Source organism: Mizuhopecten yessoensis, unplaced genomic scaffold (assembly GCF_002113885.1).
Source record: "Mizuhopecten yessoensis strain PY_sf001 unplaced genomic scaffold, ASM211388v2 scaffold8381, whole genome shotgun sequence".
Lineage (NCBI taxonomy): Eukaryota > Metazoa > Mollusca > Bivalvia > Pectinida > Pectinidae > Mizuhopecten > Mizuhopecten yessoensis.
In genome coordinates, this window is record NW_018407519.1 from 666,536 (window position 1) to 685,271 (window position 18,736).

The window sequence follows — 18,736 nt, forward strand, 5'->3', positions numbered from 1 at the left end:
ACAAGCTGGCATACACAAAATCTTGCAATGCTATTTTCCAATAACTTTGAATCACCTTTTAAAACTTCACACAATTAGAATACAGTACACTTACTCTATGTCAAGGCCAAGCAGCGTGGCCCTGTGGATTATAGCCCGTGCCTGGGCATTGTACAATTAGAATACAGTACACTTACTCTATGTCAAGGCCAAGCAGCGTGGCCCTGCGGATTATAGCCCGTGCCTGGGCATTGTACAATTAGAATACAGTACCCTTACTCTATGTCAAGGCCAAGCAGAGTGGCCCTGCGGATTATAGCCCGAGCCTGGGCATTGTACAATTAGAATACAGTACACTTACTCTATGTCAAGGCCAAGCAGAGTGGCCCTGTGGATTATAGCCCATGCCTGGGCATTGTACAATTAGAATACAGTACACTTACTCTATGTCAAGGCCAAGCAGAGTGGCCCTGCGGATTATAGCCCGAGCCTGGGCATTGTACAATTAGAATACAGTACACTTACTCTATGTTAAGGCCAAGCAGAGTGGCCCTGCGGATTACAGCCCGTGCCTGGGCATTGGTGATTTTCCTCAAACTCTCATTGTTGATGGCAACAATGTAATCGCCAGATTGAATACGCCCGTCCTTGCCGATCGCACCCGAGTGTAACACAGTCTTGACCAAACAGCCATTAATTCCCTTGTCTACAGCCTCCACTGTCATACCTATACAATTAAAGAATTGTTTCAGAGTTACTTCCCTGTCACTTTTAACAGACAAACAACATCACTATGGCATTCCTTTTGATTATGGTACTCTTCTACTTATGGTCAGACTCGTTTACCCCTTGTGGAATCCGTCTGCTGGGTATCTCAGATATGGTATGTTATCTAATATGTTGGTATGCTGTGTCGGTTGACTTGTATACTGAAGCTGTCTACCACCCATTTTCATTTGTATAAAGGACATATCAAGTAAAATCTTTTAACATTTATACATTGAATGAATTTTATTTAAAACTGTTAGATACAATCTATAAATATTTAATCAATAATGAATATAACAACAAGATGAATCAAACAGGTGTATCATCGAAACAATTTCTCGAAATGTCAGTGAAAACCACATGTTGGACAAATGATTAAAGATATAAAGAAATCTGAAAAAGAACAAAGTCTACCATTACGGGAGTTAAATTCAAATATCTCTCACACAATTCTTTACCTTAATTGAAGAATTCAGCTGCTTTGGAATAAGTGCATGCACATTTCAAATGAATGCACAACTTCCCCTGACACAACTATTTCATACCAGGAAGCTTTCCCTAACAAACATTTCAGTTGTTTAACTATACTGCAGGTCAAATTTACATGCTTTTGCTTGAATAACTTTTAAAAAAAAAACACAGCCTTTTTTCCAGAAGGGGATAACCTTTAAACCTAAGGTTCATTAAAAGGGGAGACAAATTGACATTAAATTGACATACCTAGTTCATCCTTCCCTTTCTTTAGCTTCAACTTTTTCTCTAAAGATGGGGGTAGTGAGTCGGAGCCTCCGGAGAGGGTGCGTCGTAGGTTTGGGGAGGACATAGGTGAACGACCTGGGGACATCGTCCGGGGGGACGAACAGGGCGAAGACTTGTTAAGGTCACTTGCAGCTGGGGCCTGTTCTGATGACGATGAAAAAGAACTATCTAGACTGTCCGTCTGACGGTGCCGAGGAATTCGAGGGCTGATCTGCAAATGAGATAAAATATTTGAATTAACACATAGTGATATTAAAAAGACATTTTTAAAAAATTATTGTAACTTTGGATTTTTCAAATATTACACAAAATGGGAAAATCATTATGAAAGATAAAGTAGTGATAGGATTTTTTTTGCGAAAAAGAAAAGAATAGAAAATAAGTTATTTATTTCTCTACTACAAACACACAAGTGCACATGATTCCACACCACAAAGGGTACACCAGTTGTTTAAGACAGCATCCATACCTGTAACAGTTGAATAACTATTATACACAGAGTTTATGAGCTAGTATCCTAATCTAAGAGTTACAGTGCTAAACAACATTGCTTAAATTGAAATTGTATTTAATTTCGTGCTTCAAACATATGAGGGAAACCTTACAAGGGAAAGTCTAACTACCAAGTTCTGATGAAAAGAATTGTCTAGAAGTGATTTACGGAAAATCAAACAAAGATTTAGACACATGATTAACATCAAAGGTGTACAGTCTATATAAACTACCATAACATTTTCAATAATAAATAAGCATATAAAAACAGTGCACTACAATTCCAAAATAATATGATAAAATACTGTATATTTATTATATAAACATGGCATTCTGATTGTAATGTTAAAAACTTCTGTAAACCTCTACACTATACGTAACTAATGTGAAGGAAGCGAGGAGGAGGAGGAGGAGGAGGAGGAGGAGGAGGAGGAGGTATAACATGTGACAGGCAGTGTTGTGGGGTTGGGGGTGAGGGTGGGGGATGTGGGTGGTTGGAGGTGTACATGTTAAGGGCAGTGGGAAGGAGGTGTAGTTGTAGAGAACAGGTGAGGGGGGTGGGGGGGGTGGGGGGGGGTGAACATGTGAACAGTGGGGTACAACAACTGAAGGATTGTGGTGTGGATGTAAAGAACTGTGGGGGAGATCTAGGATGACAGTTATAAGGAGAGGGGAGGGGGGTATTGGTGATGATAAGAGAGCCACTGTACATGTGCTGAATTGAAGGGCAGTGGTTGTTAAATATGTGAAGAGTGTTGGATGCCTGTTCTAATTTTGATGTATAATCTTGAAAGAAGCAAGGTGTCAAATAAGAAAAGGAGGATGGTGCAGTTCCATATGCTATTCATGGTATGCTATTCTGTACTTGAATAAATGCAACTGCATAAAATGAAAGCCCTGGTTTTTAAGCAAATTGTGTGGAAATAATGGGCTTCACAGAGTGAATATATCATCTTAAATAGCAGACAGACAAATGACAATTATGTGGAACTATAAACCATTCAGAACGAAGCTGCCTTATTACAAATGCATGCAATCTGCCCAATCATCCAGGCCAGCCATTCAGTCAGTCGATCAGCTGCACTTCTTTAACTTCTTCTATGATGACTAATGGATGCGAAGTTTGAAAGCAACTTAATAAATCACCTGGATAAAAAATACAATACCTTTTTGTTCTATTTTCAGTAGCAGCAAATTTGGCCTTGACATCATCACCCCAAAATCAATAGGGATAACTCTTTAATTAAAATCAATGCACTTGTGGACAGACAGATAGAAAGACAGACAGAAAGACAAAGTGATTAGTAAAGGCTATTCAGATCTCTCAATTTGGGGCTTACCTTTAAGTCACTTTATTAGAGGTAGATCTTAACTGCAATTCATTGTCTTAAAGTGTGGAACTAACCATTTTATGTATTATAGGATGGAGTTTACTCTTGAATATCAAAGACATTACCTGTATATGGATTATCTTAACACTTACAGGCTTACCTTTCAGCCTACACACCGCTATTATTAAAGCCACTCATTTGTTCAAGTTAATCTCTCAAGCCTAAACCATTATTAAGGCTTACCTTAAAGCATTCACCTTTACTAGGGCTTACCTTCAAGCCTACATCTGCATTATGGCTAACTTTTAAGAATAACTCTGTATTAGGGCTTATTACCTTGAAGTCTAAACCTGTTTAAGGGATTCCTTCAAGCGGCACCTTTATCAGGGCTTAACCTCAAGTTTTTCCATGCATAAGGGATTACCTTTTGTACTGGGCTTACCTTAACGCCTACACCTTTATTAGGGCTTTACCTTCAAGCCTTTACATGCATGAGGGATTACCTTTTGTACTGGGCTTGCCTTAAAGCCTAAATCTTTATTAGGGCTTACCTTCAAGCCTTTACATGCATAAGGGTTTACCTTTTGTACTGGGCTTGCCTTAACGCCTAAACCTTTATTAGGGCTTACATTCAAGCCTTTACATGCATAAGGGCTTACCTTTTGTACTGGGCTTGCCTTAATGCCTACACCTTTATCAGGGCTTACCTTCATGCCTTTACATGCATTAGGGCTTACCTTTTGTACTATGCTTACCTATACACCTTTATTAGGGCTTACCTTCACGCCTTTACATGCATAAGGGCTTACCTTTTGTACTGGGCTTACCTTAACACCTACACATTTATTAGGGCTTGTCCTCAAGCCTACAACTGCACTAGGGCTTACCTTTAAGCCTGCAGCACCAGCTTGGTCTAACTGTGGGGGAGAGGAGGCTGGAAGAGGGGGAGGTGTTTCCTGAAAGGAACGGTCAGTTTAGTTAGTATTAGCTGGGACAATCTGTTAATGTAGTGCAAAACAACACAGATCATCAGACTGTCAACACTGTTTAGACACAAAAAATCTTTCAAATTTCAGGAAAATTTAACACCAGGTAGAATTATGACTAAAAAGAGATTTTTTTATTAACGTTGATGATTGCTTACAGTGATGACAATCTGACAGAAAAATACTTTATTAAAGATATATGATGCACCAGATCATGTCAGAAACATCCCAACTTGAGAAGTCTATTGAAGTTTCGACACTTTTGACCCCTGTGACCTTGAAAATGGATCAAGATATTTTTTCTAGCAAAGCTGATCTATATAATTGTTCATTCTAGCAAGCTATAAGCTAAGCTTAATAACATTTCTCTGGACTATGCGAATTTTAAAAAATACTTTAGAAAATGTTTGACCCTTATGAGTGGTTTATGTTAGCTAGATAGGGCGCTATATCAAATGTTGTATATATATAAATGACCTATGAAATGACTTAAGTTAACTTATCATTTTCTTGGGTATTGTGGATCTTTAGAAAAATTTGTTTTAATTTTATTTTAATCTATTTGACTCATGTGACTCAGAAAGTTAGTCAATGTCATACTAGACACACAATCTATGCTATTTGGACAAATTTTGATCCTTCCTACCAGCAAACTGCTGGCTGAATAATGTCACTGTAGACATCGTACGTCTCGAAAAGATATTGATGATTTTAATATATTTGACTCCTGTGACCTTGAAAGTGCCTTATGATTATTTATCTGAACAAACTTGATAGCTCTTCAGTCTGACAAGGTTTAGGGAGAATAACCTCCACTCAATGTTTTATGGATATATAAATGACAATGTTTGAAAATTTTGAAAATTTTGACCCTTGTGACCTTGAAAGTGGATAAAGGGCATTCACATGTACAAATTTGATTCTCATAATTCATCCAATCAAACTAAAAGCCAAACTTGATTTCTATGAACAAGATCAATCTTTAAAAGAAACATTTGAAAGAATTTTGAAAATAAGCTTTACATCCTCAACAAGTTCAGGGGGCACAATAGTTATATGGCATTAGGGATCTTTTTAAGTTTTTAACAAATTTGACCTTTGTGACCTTGAAAGTGGGTAAGGCTCATCCATTTGAGAAAAAAATTGCCCTCTACAACAGCACGCTACAGATTCAGACTTAAAAGATCTTACAAAGAAGTTGTTTAAAGAACAAGAGGCCCAATGGGCCTGCATCGCTCACCTGGTATAAATCTCACACTTGTAACCTTAAAAGTGACCTAAAATAAAGCAACAGGTAAAATATCAGAATTTATGATTAAAATTCATTCAAAAGTCCCATTTTTGTTTTTTTAAACATTTCGCCCCTGTGATTGAAAGTCAAACAAAGTCATTATGTTGAACACATTTTATAGCCTTTTACCTCAGGATGCAACTTGCAAAGTATCAACATCCTGGGACCCATGGTTAGTCAGAAGAGGTCGTTTTAAGATTTTACATATTTGACCCCAGTGACCTTGAAAGTGGGTAAGGATCCTTCATTTGGAAAAAAAATTGCCCTCTACAACAGCACGCTACAGATTCAGACTTAAAAGATTTTACAAAGAAGTTGTTTAAAATTTTTAACATATTTGACCCCAGTGACCTTGAAAGTGGGTCAAAGTCATTCATTTGAACAAACTTCGTAGCCCTTCATCCCAGCATGCTACAGGACCAATATCAGTACCCTGGGCCTTTTGGTTATTGAGAAGAAGTTGTTTTGAAGTGTCTAACATATTTGACCCCTGCGACCTTGAATATGGGAGAAGGTTATACATTTGAACAAAATTTGTAGCCCTTCATCTCAGCATGCTACTGGCCAAACATTATCACCGTGGGAATTTTGGTTATTGAGAAGAAGTTGTTTTGAAGTTTTTAACATATTTGACCCCTGTGACCTTGAATATGGGTGAAGGTTATACATTTGAACAAAATTTGTAGCCCTTCATCTCAGCATGCTACTGGCCAAATATCATCACCCTGGGCATTTTGGTTATTGAGAGGAAGTTGTTTAAAAGTTTTTTTTAAGACAATTGACCCCCGTGACCTTGAATATTGTTGAAGGTCATTCAATTGAACAAACTTGTTAGCCCTTCACCCAAGCATGCTACTGGCCAAATATCATCTCCCTGGGCAGTTTGGTTATCGAGAAGAAGATGTTTAAAGTTTTAAACATATTTGACCCCTGTGACCTTGAAAATGGGTCAAGGTCATTAATGTTTACAAACTTTGTAGCCCTTCATCCCAGTTTGCTTCTGGCCAAATATCGACACCCTAGGCCTTTCGGTTATTTTGAAGAAGTTGTTTAAAGTAAAATATTGACGCCAGACGGACGGACGATGGACGCAGCGCCACGGCATAAGCTCACTTGGCACTTCGTGCCAGGTGAGCTAAAAAAAATGATGCTGACCAGACCAATGAAGGAAGAGTGATGGATGTGTATCATCGAAACACCTAAATGTCGCTCATGCCAGGTGAGCTAATTGTTCTATAAATATTAGCACACCCTTTATGCTTGATTTTGTCTTCCTAATGCATTTACCTATACACCTATATAATGTACAAATCAATTAAAGTAAATAAATGGTTTTTTAAAAAGAAATCCCTGTAAAAACAAACCATCAGCATAGTTACAGTATCCTGTAGTTCACAAAGCTGATAGGTTAGTGAGGTTATATAGACTCCTCTACAGTGATACAGCACATACACAACATCTTAACTAGAGACATTCTAACTCTCTTATAACCTCAAACAGAAATCATTTACAAATGTTGATTACAAAATGCACACGATTAAAACTGTGTATATTTAACAAGTTTTATAACTGTAATGAGTGCATATATGATAACCAGTATACATAAATGTGTGAGTATTGGTCCTATATACCTCAGTAAAGCACTGACGTTCAGCTACAACTTTCAAACAACATACATATATAAGGTGCTTGGCATGATAGCATTGTACTTATGGTACATGACTTACATTATGGCGTAGCTGCAGTGCAGGTTAACACATGGTCCTATATGTCAGTAGACTATAGCAGGTAAATAAATAGTGCTATACTAGCACCTGTAAACAGTCCAGCAGCTGTACCTTACAGGTAAATCAATTAGAGGGGACCCAGCCACAGAAACTAAGCCAGTCATGCTCTGTCACATATCTAAATAGCTTGCTAACAGTGCATGACATGTATGAAATATTATACAAGGTCGGTGTAGGCCGTTTCCCAGTAAGGCTACCAGAACAGAATTACCCATATACAAAACACAACAGCATGCAGTCTACGATGCATAGCTAATGAGTGATGGAATACTAGGTGACAAAAGACGTGTCAAACTGGTACAAGTCCGTACTCCATACTTTGTATAGATACATCTATAATGTATTAATGAAAACTAATGAATCATGCAAGACAACACATCAGCTAACCTTAGAAACCTATCAGCCATCTCAACCATGCTGGTAACACTTAATAAACAATCTCTACCTAAATGTAATGTACATGTATCAGAAATAAGTAAGTATCTGTGACCGCATTAAAAATCCTAAGATTCTAATAAACTTCAAACATGCGCATCATACAAATATTGGTGAATATACCTAGAGACAACCAATCAAAAAGGAGGAAGTGCCCGTTACCTAATCAAATATTGACAGATTCTGTTTCTCTTCAAACTTGGCCTGAGATTTTCAATCCAATCATTGGCTGAAATCCATGAATATTTAGGGAGTTGGCATGCAATAATTGGCCAACCAGAATTGAGAAGTATCTTAACCTAATCAAATCATAAAATATTCATGGATTTCATTCATCTTCCAACTTGGCAAATTTGAAAATTGCATGCACATACCAAGTTTGACTTAAATCTGTGAATATTTTGGAGAGTTGTCTAAAATGCAATGTGTGACATAGGGAAGAATTTAAAACTAAACTCAATAAAAAAAGTTTTGAAAGAACTGGAGAAAAAAAAGACAAGGTGAATCAACAATGAAAATAAAATCCAATAAGAAGAGCCACACGCAAATACAGAAGGTCAACCAAACTAACTCACTAGGTGAATAAAGTCAACAAAAGTTTTGTTTTAACTGGTGTTATTCTGGAATGTATCACAGTACATATTTAACGTGAAATACACAGAACATTATAAATGTTTTTGTAAAACTGGGTTTTCTTCTTTTCTGTTGATGACACATTACTTTCACGAGATTGAAGTACAATCAGACCTTGTTATACTGTCACCATTTGTCCAGCAAAGTGTTGGCATTATAAAGGGCTTTGACAATATATGAAGGGCACATAGACCTCTGAGGGCAGTGGATGGGGTGGCCAATCAAACAAGGAATATTTGAATATTACATAGAAAATATGTGACATGCTATTAGTGCATTACTGTAAACAGGATTGGAAGATACTTTTTCAACAAATATTTGCTGTAAAGAATATTTGAATATTACGTATAAATTTTGTGTCATGCGATAACAAAAATCTGTAAAAAAATCTGTAAATATGACAGGAAGATACCACTGAAACAAGAAATTCCCATAAAGGATATTGCAATATTACTTAGAAATTAGCGAGAAGCAATCAGATTATTTCGCATTAAGTTTTTGTTAATTTGTGGGAAGCTGTTAGTATAAGTCTGAGTTATCCCATAGATCTGTGCATGCAGAGGAGGCAGAGTGTGGCCAGCTTGCGTTGTTACCTTAGGCTTGACTTGTATCAGCAGAGCCTTGGGAGGTGCCGGTTTAGGAGGGATCGGGGGAGGTGTCCGCTTGGGCGAGGACACCTTTTTGTCAGACGGGGACACAACTGCACTTATCACAGGCTGGCGAACAAATCAGCAACAAAATCATCACATCACATTGAAAGCGGCTAGCATATGAAAACTAAAATCATTTCCAACTTCACTAACACAAAATTAAAAACATTCTCAAGCACAACAAATACAGAATGTTATACACACAAAGAAACATAAAACAATGCTGTATTAACGGTCAGTTTTCTGACGAGTCCGATAAAAAAGAATCTTGACAACAACCATTAAATTATTGTCCTGTTTTACAGAAAGTACATGTATGTCTTGGGGTCTTATCAGGTAAATAGTGATCAAATAGGGATTCACTGATTTCATGTTTTAAAATTTATCTGATATTTAGCCAAGAAAAATACATTAAAAGGCATTGATTGTAAATTAGTTCTTTTATCAACACTTTCTCTTTGTTAACCTATTCTGTAGGAGTAAATCCTAAATCCTAAATCCAAATTTAATCCACTGACCAAGGGATGCTTCACATCAAATTTAGTCAGTTATTATGTTATTAACATATTCAGCCCCAGCTCAGTCCTCAGGGAACAACATATACAAATAACAATTAATCATAGAAAAAAACCGTTCCCTGGACCATACCCAGTCCTTTACTTCCCTGTCACTGTTTACAGTTTCTGTTAACTAATCTGTGACTATGAATAACTTCAGAGTTACTTCCCTGTTTCTTTGAAGTGTATACGTACTAGAAATGGTTTTTGAGTTACTTCCCTGTCTGCATCTGATACTGAGCACACATGTTTTCAGTTTTGGTACTGTGAGTGAGTGTGATGAACTGTGGTGTATGGCTTTATCTAGTGTTTTGGTACTGTGATGAACTGTTGTGTATGGCTTTATCTAGTGTTTTGGTATTGTGATGAACTGTTGTGTATGGCTTTATCTAGCATTTTTGTACTGTGATGAACTGTTGTGTATGGCTTTATCTAGTGTTTTGGTACTGTGATGAACTGTTGTGTATGGCTTTATCTAGTGTTTTGGTACTGTGATGAACTGTTGTGAATGGCTTTATCTAGCATTTTGGTACTGTGATGAACTGTTGTGTATGGCTTTATCTAGTGTTTTGGTACTGTGATGAACTGTTGTGTATGGCTTTATCTAGTGTTTTGGTACTGTGATGAACTGTTGTGTATAGCTTTATCTAGTGTTTTGGTACTGTGATGAACTGTTGTGTATGGCTATATCTAGTGTTTTGGAATTGTGATGAACTGTTGCGATAGCTTTATCTAGTGTTTTGGTATTGTGAAGAACTGTTGTGTATGGCTTTATCTAGTGTTTTTGTACTGTGATGAACTGTTGTGTATGGCTTTATCTAGTGTTTTGGTACTGTGATGAACTGTTTTGTTTGGCTTTATAAAGTGTTTTGGTATTGTGATGAACTGTTGTGTATGGCTTTATCTAGAGTTTGGGTATTGTGATGAACTGTTGTGTATGGCTTTATCTATTGTTTTGGTACTGTGATGACCTGTTGTGTATATGGCTTTATCTAGTGTTTTGGTACTGTGATGAACTGTTGCGTATGGCTTTATCTAGTGTTTTGCTACTGTGATGAACTGTTGTGTATGGCTTTATCTAGAGTTTGGGTATTGTGATGAACTGTTGTGTATGGCTTTATCTAGAGTTTGGGTATTGTGATGAACTGTTGTGTATGGCTTTATCTAGTGTTTTGGTACTGTGATGAACTGTTGTGTATGGCTTTATCTAGAAAATGAATAATAATTCCATTTTATTTTGCTTCTGTATTCTTTTCTTAATGTAATTTTTTTAATGATTTTTTTTACAAAATAGACAGATCAAAAGCATCCATTATGACAAACAAATCCCAAATCATGCAAAAGAATTATTTCGATATGAATAATGAAACACACAAACAAGTGTCGCTGCATAAATTACATGCATAACAGCACACGATAAATACATCAATGCTGTTGAGAAGACTTAGACAGTGAATAATATAATGTATAACCTCAGATACCCTGTGGCACACAAAACAGCACCTCTATACCAAAGGGGACTGGGGACCGCTGTGTAATGGCAGCAACAGTGGCATGTAGGGCCCTATATCACCTGTATGGTGGCATGTAGGGCACTGTATCACCTGTACGGTGGCATGTAGGGCACTATATCACCTGTACTGTGGCATGTAGGGCACTATATTACCTGTACGGTGGCATGTAGGGCACTGTATCACCTGTATGGTGGCATGTAAGGCACTGTATCACCTGTACGGTGGCATGTAAGGCACTATAGCACCTGTACGGTGGCATGTAGGGCACTATATCACCTGTATGGTGGCATGTAGGGCACTATATTACCTGTACGGTGGCATGTAAGGCACTATAGCACCTGTACGGTGGCATGTAGGGCACTGTATCACCTGTATGGTGGCATGTAAGGCACTGTATCACCTGTACGGTGGCATGTAAGGCACTATAGCACCTGTACGGTGGCATGTAGGGCACTATATCACCTGTATGGTGGCATGTAGGGCACTGTATCACCTGTACGGTGGCATGTAAGGCACTATATCACCTGTACGGTGGCATGTAGGACACTATATCACCTGTTGATATCTGTACGACTGCTTCATACCTGTAGGTACCTGTATTACAGTTACATACAGCGTAACTGTGAGTACTGGAATGACAGTTTCATACCTCTGGATAGCTGTGATGCTATTTCATAACTGTGGATAATTTATATTACCATGTCACACCTGCAGATACCTGTATGACACTATGTAACACCTGCAGATACCTGTATGACACTATGTCACACCTTCATATGTACATGTATGACACATCTACAGATACCTGTATGACACTACGTCACACCTTCATATGTACATGTATGACACATCTACAGATACCTGTATGACACTACGTCACACCTTCATATGTACATGTATGACACATCTACAGATAATTGTATGACACTACATCATACCTTCATATGTACATGTATGACACATCTACAGATACCTGTATGTCATCAGGTCACACCTGAATACATCTGTATGACCTATGATATGTCGTACCTCATCAGATGAGGGACTTGCCCTAACCGTTCTCTCCTCCTCCTTTTGAATCACCTCTTCCACCGGATACTGCTGTGTTTGAGATTCCGATCGAAGTGGTACAGGAGGGGGAGGTCCATCTGGAATTGGAGGGACCGATGAAAACATATCGTCGAGGTCACCTGCCGTGGCTTCCTCGTAAGTTGGGAGAGCATTTTCATACTCCACAGGAGACACTGAATGTGGACTTTCTGATGTGAACTTAGAAGGTTCAAGCGTTACTTTTGGCTGTGTTGTTTTTATTAAGTTTTCGTAGTCGGGTAGGAGAGTTCGTGGTTGAGGGGTGGGAGGTGTCTGGTCCACAGCAAGTTCTGCTTGTTGCTGTTGCTGAAGACTTAACACAACACTGTCATTCTCGTATGACCCTGACGCCATGTTTTTGTGTATATGAGTCCGAGGCGTGGTCATTGGTTTAACAGAGGCGGGATTATTAGGTGAAACAATCCCAGTGTCTTCATCACTCTCATAGAAACTATCACGATTTGATTTGTGGCCGTCCGTTTTCTCACCACTGGAGAATGAGTCGGCATGTTCTTGCATGGAAACAGGGAAGGGGTAGCTGTCTTGCTCGGGAAGTCGTTGTAAGTTTTCGGCGGAGTGTGCTATATGCTGAGGAGGCTGTGGAAGGCTTGAGAAGTGATACCCACCCTCCATGTAGCTATGGTGATTCAAAGGGAAGGTAGCATTCTGTCAGAGGAAATGAAAAAAAGAGTATAAAACATAACATTAAGTGTAGACACAATGAATATTGTAGAATTTAGTAATAATAAATGAAATGAAATTCAAGCTAAAATATCCTTTCTTGATCAAAATTACATAGTCTGTCATCAACACATATACCACCAAACAGTTAATACACTACCCAGCTCATACACTACACTCTGTCTCAACCAGGCTGTGACAATCCGGATTGTTACTGGGAAGATCCATTTGTTCTTGACAATAATAATACATAACAAACATCACTCTCAGCAATGGGAAACTCTACAACTGGCCTAATTATGTTTGCTATGTGTTTGTTTCAGACAGAGAGCATTTACTATATCTTTTTACAAACTGGTAAATTTATACACAGGTTATGCTGTAAGGAACAGATCAGTCCGTTTGTCTTATTTGTTGTACAGAATCCTCCATCCTTTCATTTTGTGCAAATATCTGTATCACATATTGTCAACCAACTTTCACTATTGAGATTTTGACATGTAATACTTGGGGGAAAAGTTTCATTTCTGGGACACTGGCAAAATGTACAATAAACCTACAATAATTAGCAGTTAGTTTTACTGGTGTGTTTAAAAAATAGCTATCTGTTTCAGACCCCACAGGTAACTTCCAGGTAACTTATCCAACATGTAGGATAATCAATTTTATTTAGATTTTCCAATCTCAAAGTAATGAACAAGTTTTAAAAATGAGATCAAACAGCTTTCTGAATGGGTTTAATGTCAGAACCCATCTGAACATCAAAAGCTAAGCATTATTCATATTTTGTTTTGACACATTGCTCTGTTAGGTACCATGTAGTTTGCAGTTTTGATTTTTGCAAAATTTGTGAGGGGTTGAAATTTCACATTTTATAGTCAATACTCCTTACTAAGGATTCTACAGGGGGACAATTATTTCACATACATTTATATTTTGTACTACACCATTCAACAGCCTTTAGTGACTTAAGGTAGATAATTAATTTCCACTTGTTTACATTTTTGCCACTGTATAAAGTCAGTAGTGCTAACTAACTTTTTATAGGAATTGCATGGATATGCTCGAGTTGAAATACATGTGTTTAGCTAAAAATTAATTCTTGAGAAATAAAATTGCAACACGTACAGCACAAGTATTTGATCCTGATATTGTCAAACCAGGACACTCTTAACCTTCCCAGACAGGAGGATTCCTAAATACATACCTGGCCATTATTTGTAGTCTGGAATGCATTATTTCCTAATGGCAAGGGTTTGGCAACACCGATTCGTACTATTCCTTTGGGAGCACCTTTCAAAGCTTGAACAGCCTCGTCCAGATTAGCGTTTTCTAGATTGTCTTCATTGACAAAAATGAGTCGATCGCCTGGCACAAGTCGGCCATCTTGTTGCGCTACGCCCCCAGGGACAAGGCTTCTAATTACTATCACAGTCTCTGTAGGGTTTCCGGGGTCCTAAAAAAGTCAAGGGAGGCAATTGTCATACCGAACAAATGTGAGACTTGGAAATGCTTTTTTGAAAAAAAATCACAAAGTGTATTGTCTCTCAATTTGACAGTTATGGCTTTCTAATCACAACAAGGCTCTGTGCTCACCAGTTGAGTCGGTAGTATATCTATGTGCCAACTAGTTTTGAATGCTGATCAAGACTTTGTTCGATCTATTTGTGCTTTACTTCCTTTTGAAGCTATGGTAATTAAAGGTCATCCCAGGTTTTTCTGGTGTAGAAATTGTAGAACACGGAGAAAAAACATAGATCCGGGCCGGTACTTAGCCCAGTGGTGAAGGGCTAGTGATTGTAGACAGTTAGACACCTTAAATACTTGGGCAATGCGGCCCCTATTGATGAAGAATCCTGAAACACTAGTTGGCCAATAGATAAACATCCATTCAAATGCCAATATATCTTTCGGTTCCTATACTCAAAAGTTGACCAAACTGACACCATTATAGAACATAGTGTTTTATTCTCCTGCTGAAATCATTGGGTATATATAAATAATATTTTTCTGACAAGAAGCCTACCTGGTAATCCAGGATACTAAATCCTAGCCCCTTGTCTCCCTTTTTCAGCTCAATCACAACTGGCTCCCCACTCCACATGGCTAGGTTAGTCAGCGGTTCCAGTGACCGAGACTTCATTTTGTTGAGGGAGTTTTGGATGGGAGTACTGTCCACTGATGCGAGTGCCATCTCCGACTTTGCCTTGACCAGCCGGTCAGAGATGGGCGTGACCTCGTTCACCCCGGAGTTAAGCTGTGAGCTGTGGAATTGGTTCTCCTGCTGTGCATAGATATCATTGGAAGGCTTTTGTATTCGGCGTGCACACACCAGACGAACATTTTGAGGAAGTTCCTTGAGGATACCTACTACCTCCTTGTGGTTTAGCCCTAGAAGTCTCTTGCCATTGACCTAAAATTGGGGAAAGAGTCATGAAATTCAGTGTTAAAGGAAAGTAACAACCTGCTTATTATTGTCACTGATCAATTTTTATCTCTCAAAATTTGATATTTAGGATATCTAAATGTAAAATATAAGTTAATAAAAAATGTCTAAGTCCAGAATGTTGAACCTTGAAATTATTCTAAGTCTAACAAGAGGCCCAATGGGCCTGCATCGCTCACCTGGTATTAAATCTCACACTTGTAATCTTAAAAGTGGACTGAAATATAGCTACAGGCAGAATATCAGTGTTTGATTCACAAGAACCTATTAAAAGATTTAAACATGAAGCCTGTGTCCTTGAATGTCGAACAAGGAGATTAGGTTGAAAGTGGGTCAAGGTCATTCATTTGAACAAACTTGGTAGCCCTTAATCCCAGCATGTTACAGGCCCAATATCAGTACCCTTGGCCTTTTGGTTATTGAGAAGTTGTTTGAAGATTTTAAGACATCTGACCCCAGTGACCTTGATAGTTGGTCGAGGTCATTCATCCCTGCGTGCTACAGGCCCAAAATCAGTACCCTGGGCCTTTTGGTTATTGAGAAGTTGCTTGAAGATTTTAAGACATTTGACCCCTATGACCTTCAAAGTTGGTCAAGATCATTCATTTGAAACTTGGTAGCCCTTCATCACAGCATGCTATTGGCCAAATAGCATCATCCTAGGGTTTTCGGTTATTCAGAAGAAGTTGTTTAAAGGTTTTTAACATATTTGACCCCTGTGACCTTGAATATACACAAGAGGCCCATGGGCCTTAACGGTCACCTGAGTCTACAGTATTTTTGTTTGTTTGTTGAAATATGTACCAATTTGAGTAAAAAATAGTATAATGTTAACTTAACTTTGTCAGGACCATGAGCTGATCATTCCTAGACCAATTTTAAGTGAGATCGGCCTATTAGAATTTAGTAGCAAAATAGCGGCCATGGCAGCCAAATTGTATTTCTGATTGACCCGAAAAATAACAACACTTTGTCAGGACCATGAGGCGATCATTCCTACCAACTTTCAGTTCAATCGGTCCAGCAGAACTTGACTTTAAGTTTGAAATAGGTTTTCAAAATGGCGGCCGTGGCGGCCATATTGGATTTCTGATCGACCCGAAAAATAACAACACTTTGTCAGGACCATGAGGCGATCATTCCTACCAACTTTCAGTTCAATCGGTCCAGCAGAACTTGACTTTAAGTTTGAAATAGGTTTTCAAAATGGCGGCCGTGGCGGCCATATTGGATTTCTGATCGACCCGAAAAATAACAACACTTTGTCAGGACCATGAGGCGATCATTCCTACCAACTTTCAGTTCAATCGGTCCAGCAGAACTTGACTTTAAGTTTGAAATAGGTTTTCAAAATGGCGGCCGTGGCGGCCATATTGGATTTCTGATCGACCCGAAAAATAACAACACTTTGTCAGGACCATGAGGCGATCATTCCTACCAACTTTCAGTTCAATCGGTCCAGCAGAACTTGACTTTAAGTTTGAAATAGGTTTTCAAAATGGCGGCCGTGGCGGCCATATTGGATTTCTGATCGACCCGAAAAATAACAACACTTTGTCAGGACCATGAGGCGATCATTCCTACCAACTTTCAGTTCAATCGGCCCAGCAGAACTTGACTTTAAGTTTGAAATGTAAAATGTTAACGGACGACGGACGACGGACGACGACGGACGAAAACGGATAGCAATAGGTCACTTGAGCTAAAGCTCAGGTGACCTAATAAAAGTCATTGATTTGAACAAACTTGGTATCCCTTCATCCTAGCATGTTACTGGCGGAATATCATTATCCTAGGCCTCTAAGTAATTGAGAAGAAGTTGTTTAAAGATTTTTTAAGACAATTGACCCCTGTGACCTTGAAAATAGATGAAGATCATTCATTTGAACAAACTTGGTAGCCCTTCATCCCAGCATGCTACTGGCCAAATATCATCATCCTGCGACTTTTGGTTATTCAGAAGAAGTTGTTTAAAGTTTTTAATATATTTGACCCCTGTGACCTTGAAAATAGGTGAAGGTCATTTATTTTAACAAACTTGGTAGCCCTTCGGGCCAGGTGAGCTAAAAAAGCATTTGAAAATGTCCAAGTTAAATTTCTGCATATTTTACACACATTTTTTTCACAGCATGTTTCCCGCATTTGCGTAAAAAATTGTGTAAAAATAAAAATTCACACATTTTCAACATTTTTTCCACACTCACGGAACAAATGCGTAACACAAAGGTAAGGGTTGTTCAGTTTCGTTTCCTATAAGATTGTCAGGGGATGTGATGGATGTCCCCTTAAGTGTTAACATACTCACTTTCATGTTTGATTTGTAAATTTACCTTGACCATACAGCATGTAACATTGACCTTGATCTTAGATCAAAGACCCCTCGAACACAAACTTGGATAGTGATCATGAATACTTGTATAAGTTGTATGATTAAATAGGGAAATGAAGGCAGTAATGATAATGGCAGTGATGTGGAACAGACAGACGGACATGGGTATAGATTTATACCCCTCCCCGTCCCCCATCCGAATCAATAGTGGCTGTTATAGTGACCCTGGCCCATTGACTCATTCAAGGTAATTGTACTCTCAAATACTAATACAATGCTCCTTCTAAATTATATGAAAACAGAATACAATGACAAGGTTTATTTTACTTATACATGTAGTAATGGTGACCTTGACCTTGGATCCATGACCTTAAAATGTAAACTCAACTGATGTATTTGTGAGTTAATTGTTAAAGTTTTTCTGTAAGAAAAAGAATAGCGATGATGCTGTGGGACATATGGATATAGCTATGTGACACTTCATGCCCTTGATTTTTGAACAAATATCAAAACTTGGTTTACTAAAGTCAATGTGAATTGAAACATTTGACAGGAATACAACTCATTACCAATGCTACTATAGTATGAACAGGAGAGAAAACCTCTCTACACAAAGACTTGGGGTAGTTTACCTCCAGAAGTTCGTCTCCACTCATGAGTCTTGCATTGACACCCACAGGTCCATCAGGAAGAATGGAACGTATGTAGTGGTGTGGCCGAACCTCTTTTCCATTTTCCACATCCACTGTGCCCTCCAGGCTGATTCCCAGCCCACCCCCTTCCTTGAACTTAGACAACTGGGCCACCTGAAAATAGTTAAGAAACAAAACATACATCAATTTTCAAAAAAAGAATTCTCAACCTTTTCTTTCTTTGAAAAGCCTGATGACCATATTCTGTACTACAGTCATAAAACCAAATGCCAGCTGCTAAAACAGGTAAGATTTTATTTAATTCTAGGAAAAAATATGAACATCCATTTACACAAGTGACAGGTTTATATTGTAAT

At 38.3% G+C, this 18,736-nt stretch overlaps 1 protein-coding gene across 4 annotated transcripts in view; it reads right to left on the bottom strand.

Moving 5' to 3' along the window:
* Nucleotides 1-485: 485 nt before the first annotated feature.
* The window catches only part of LOC110455792 (patj homolog), a 54,959-nt gene continuing 36,708 nt past the window's right edge, over nt 486-18,736 (bottom strand). The window contains exons 9-16 of one of the 4 annotated variants that reach the window (XM_021506158.1): nt 18,360-18,533; nt 14,979-15,365; nt 14,160-14,408; nt 12,212-12,937; nt 9,055-9,177; nt 4,217-4,285; nt 1,468-1,717; nt 486-706 (exon numbers count right to left, since the gene is read on the bottom strand). In XM_021506158.1, coding sequence (XP_021361833.1) covers nt 501-706; nt 1,468-1,717; nt 4,217-4,285; nt 9,055-9,177; nt 12,212-12,937; nt 14,160-14,408; nt 14,979-15,365; nt 18,360-18,533 — 2,184 coding nt within the window. In that variant the 3' untranslated portion in view covers nt 486-500. The remainder of the gene's footprint in view (nt 707-1,467; nt 1,718-4,216; nt 4,286-9,054; nt 9,178-12,211; nt 12,938-14,159; nt 14,409-14,978; nt 15,366-18,359; nt 18,534-18,736) is intronic. The other 3 variants (XM_021506160.1, XM_021506159.1, XM_021506161.1) reach the window with 3 other exon arrangements.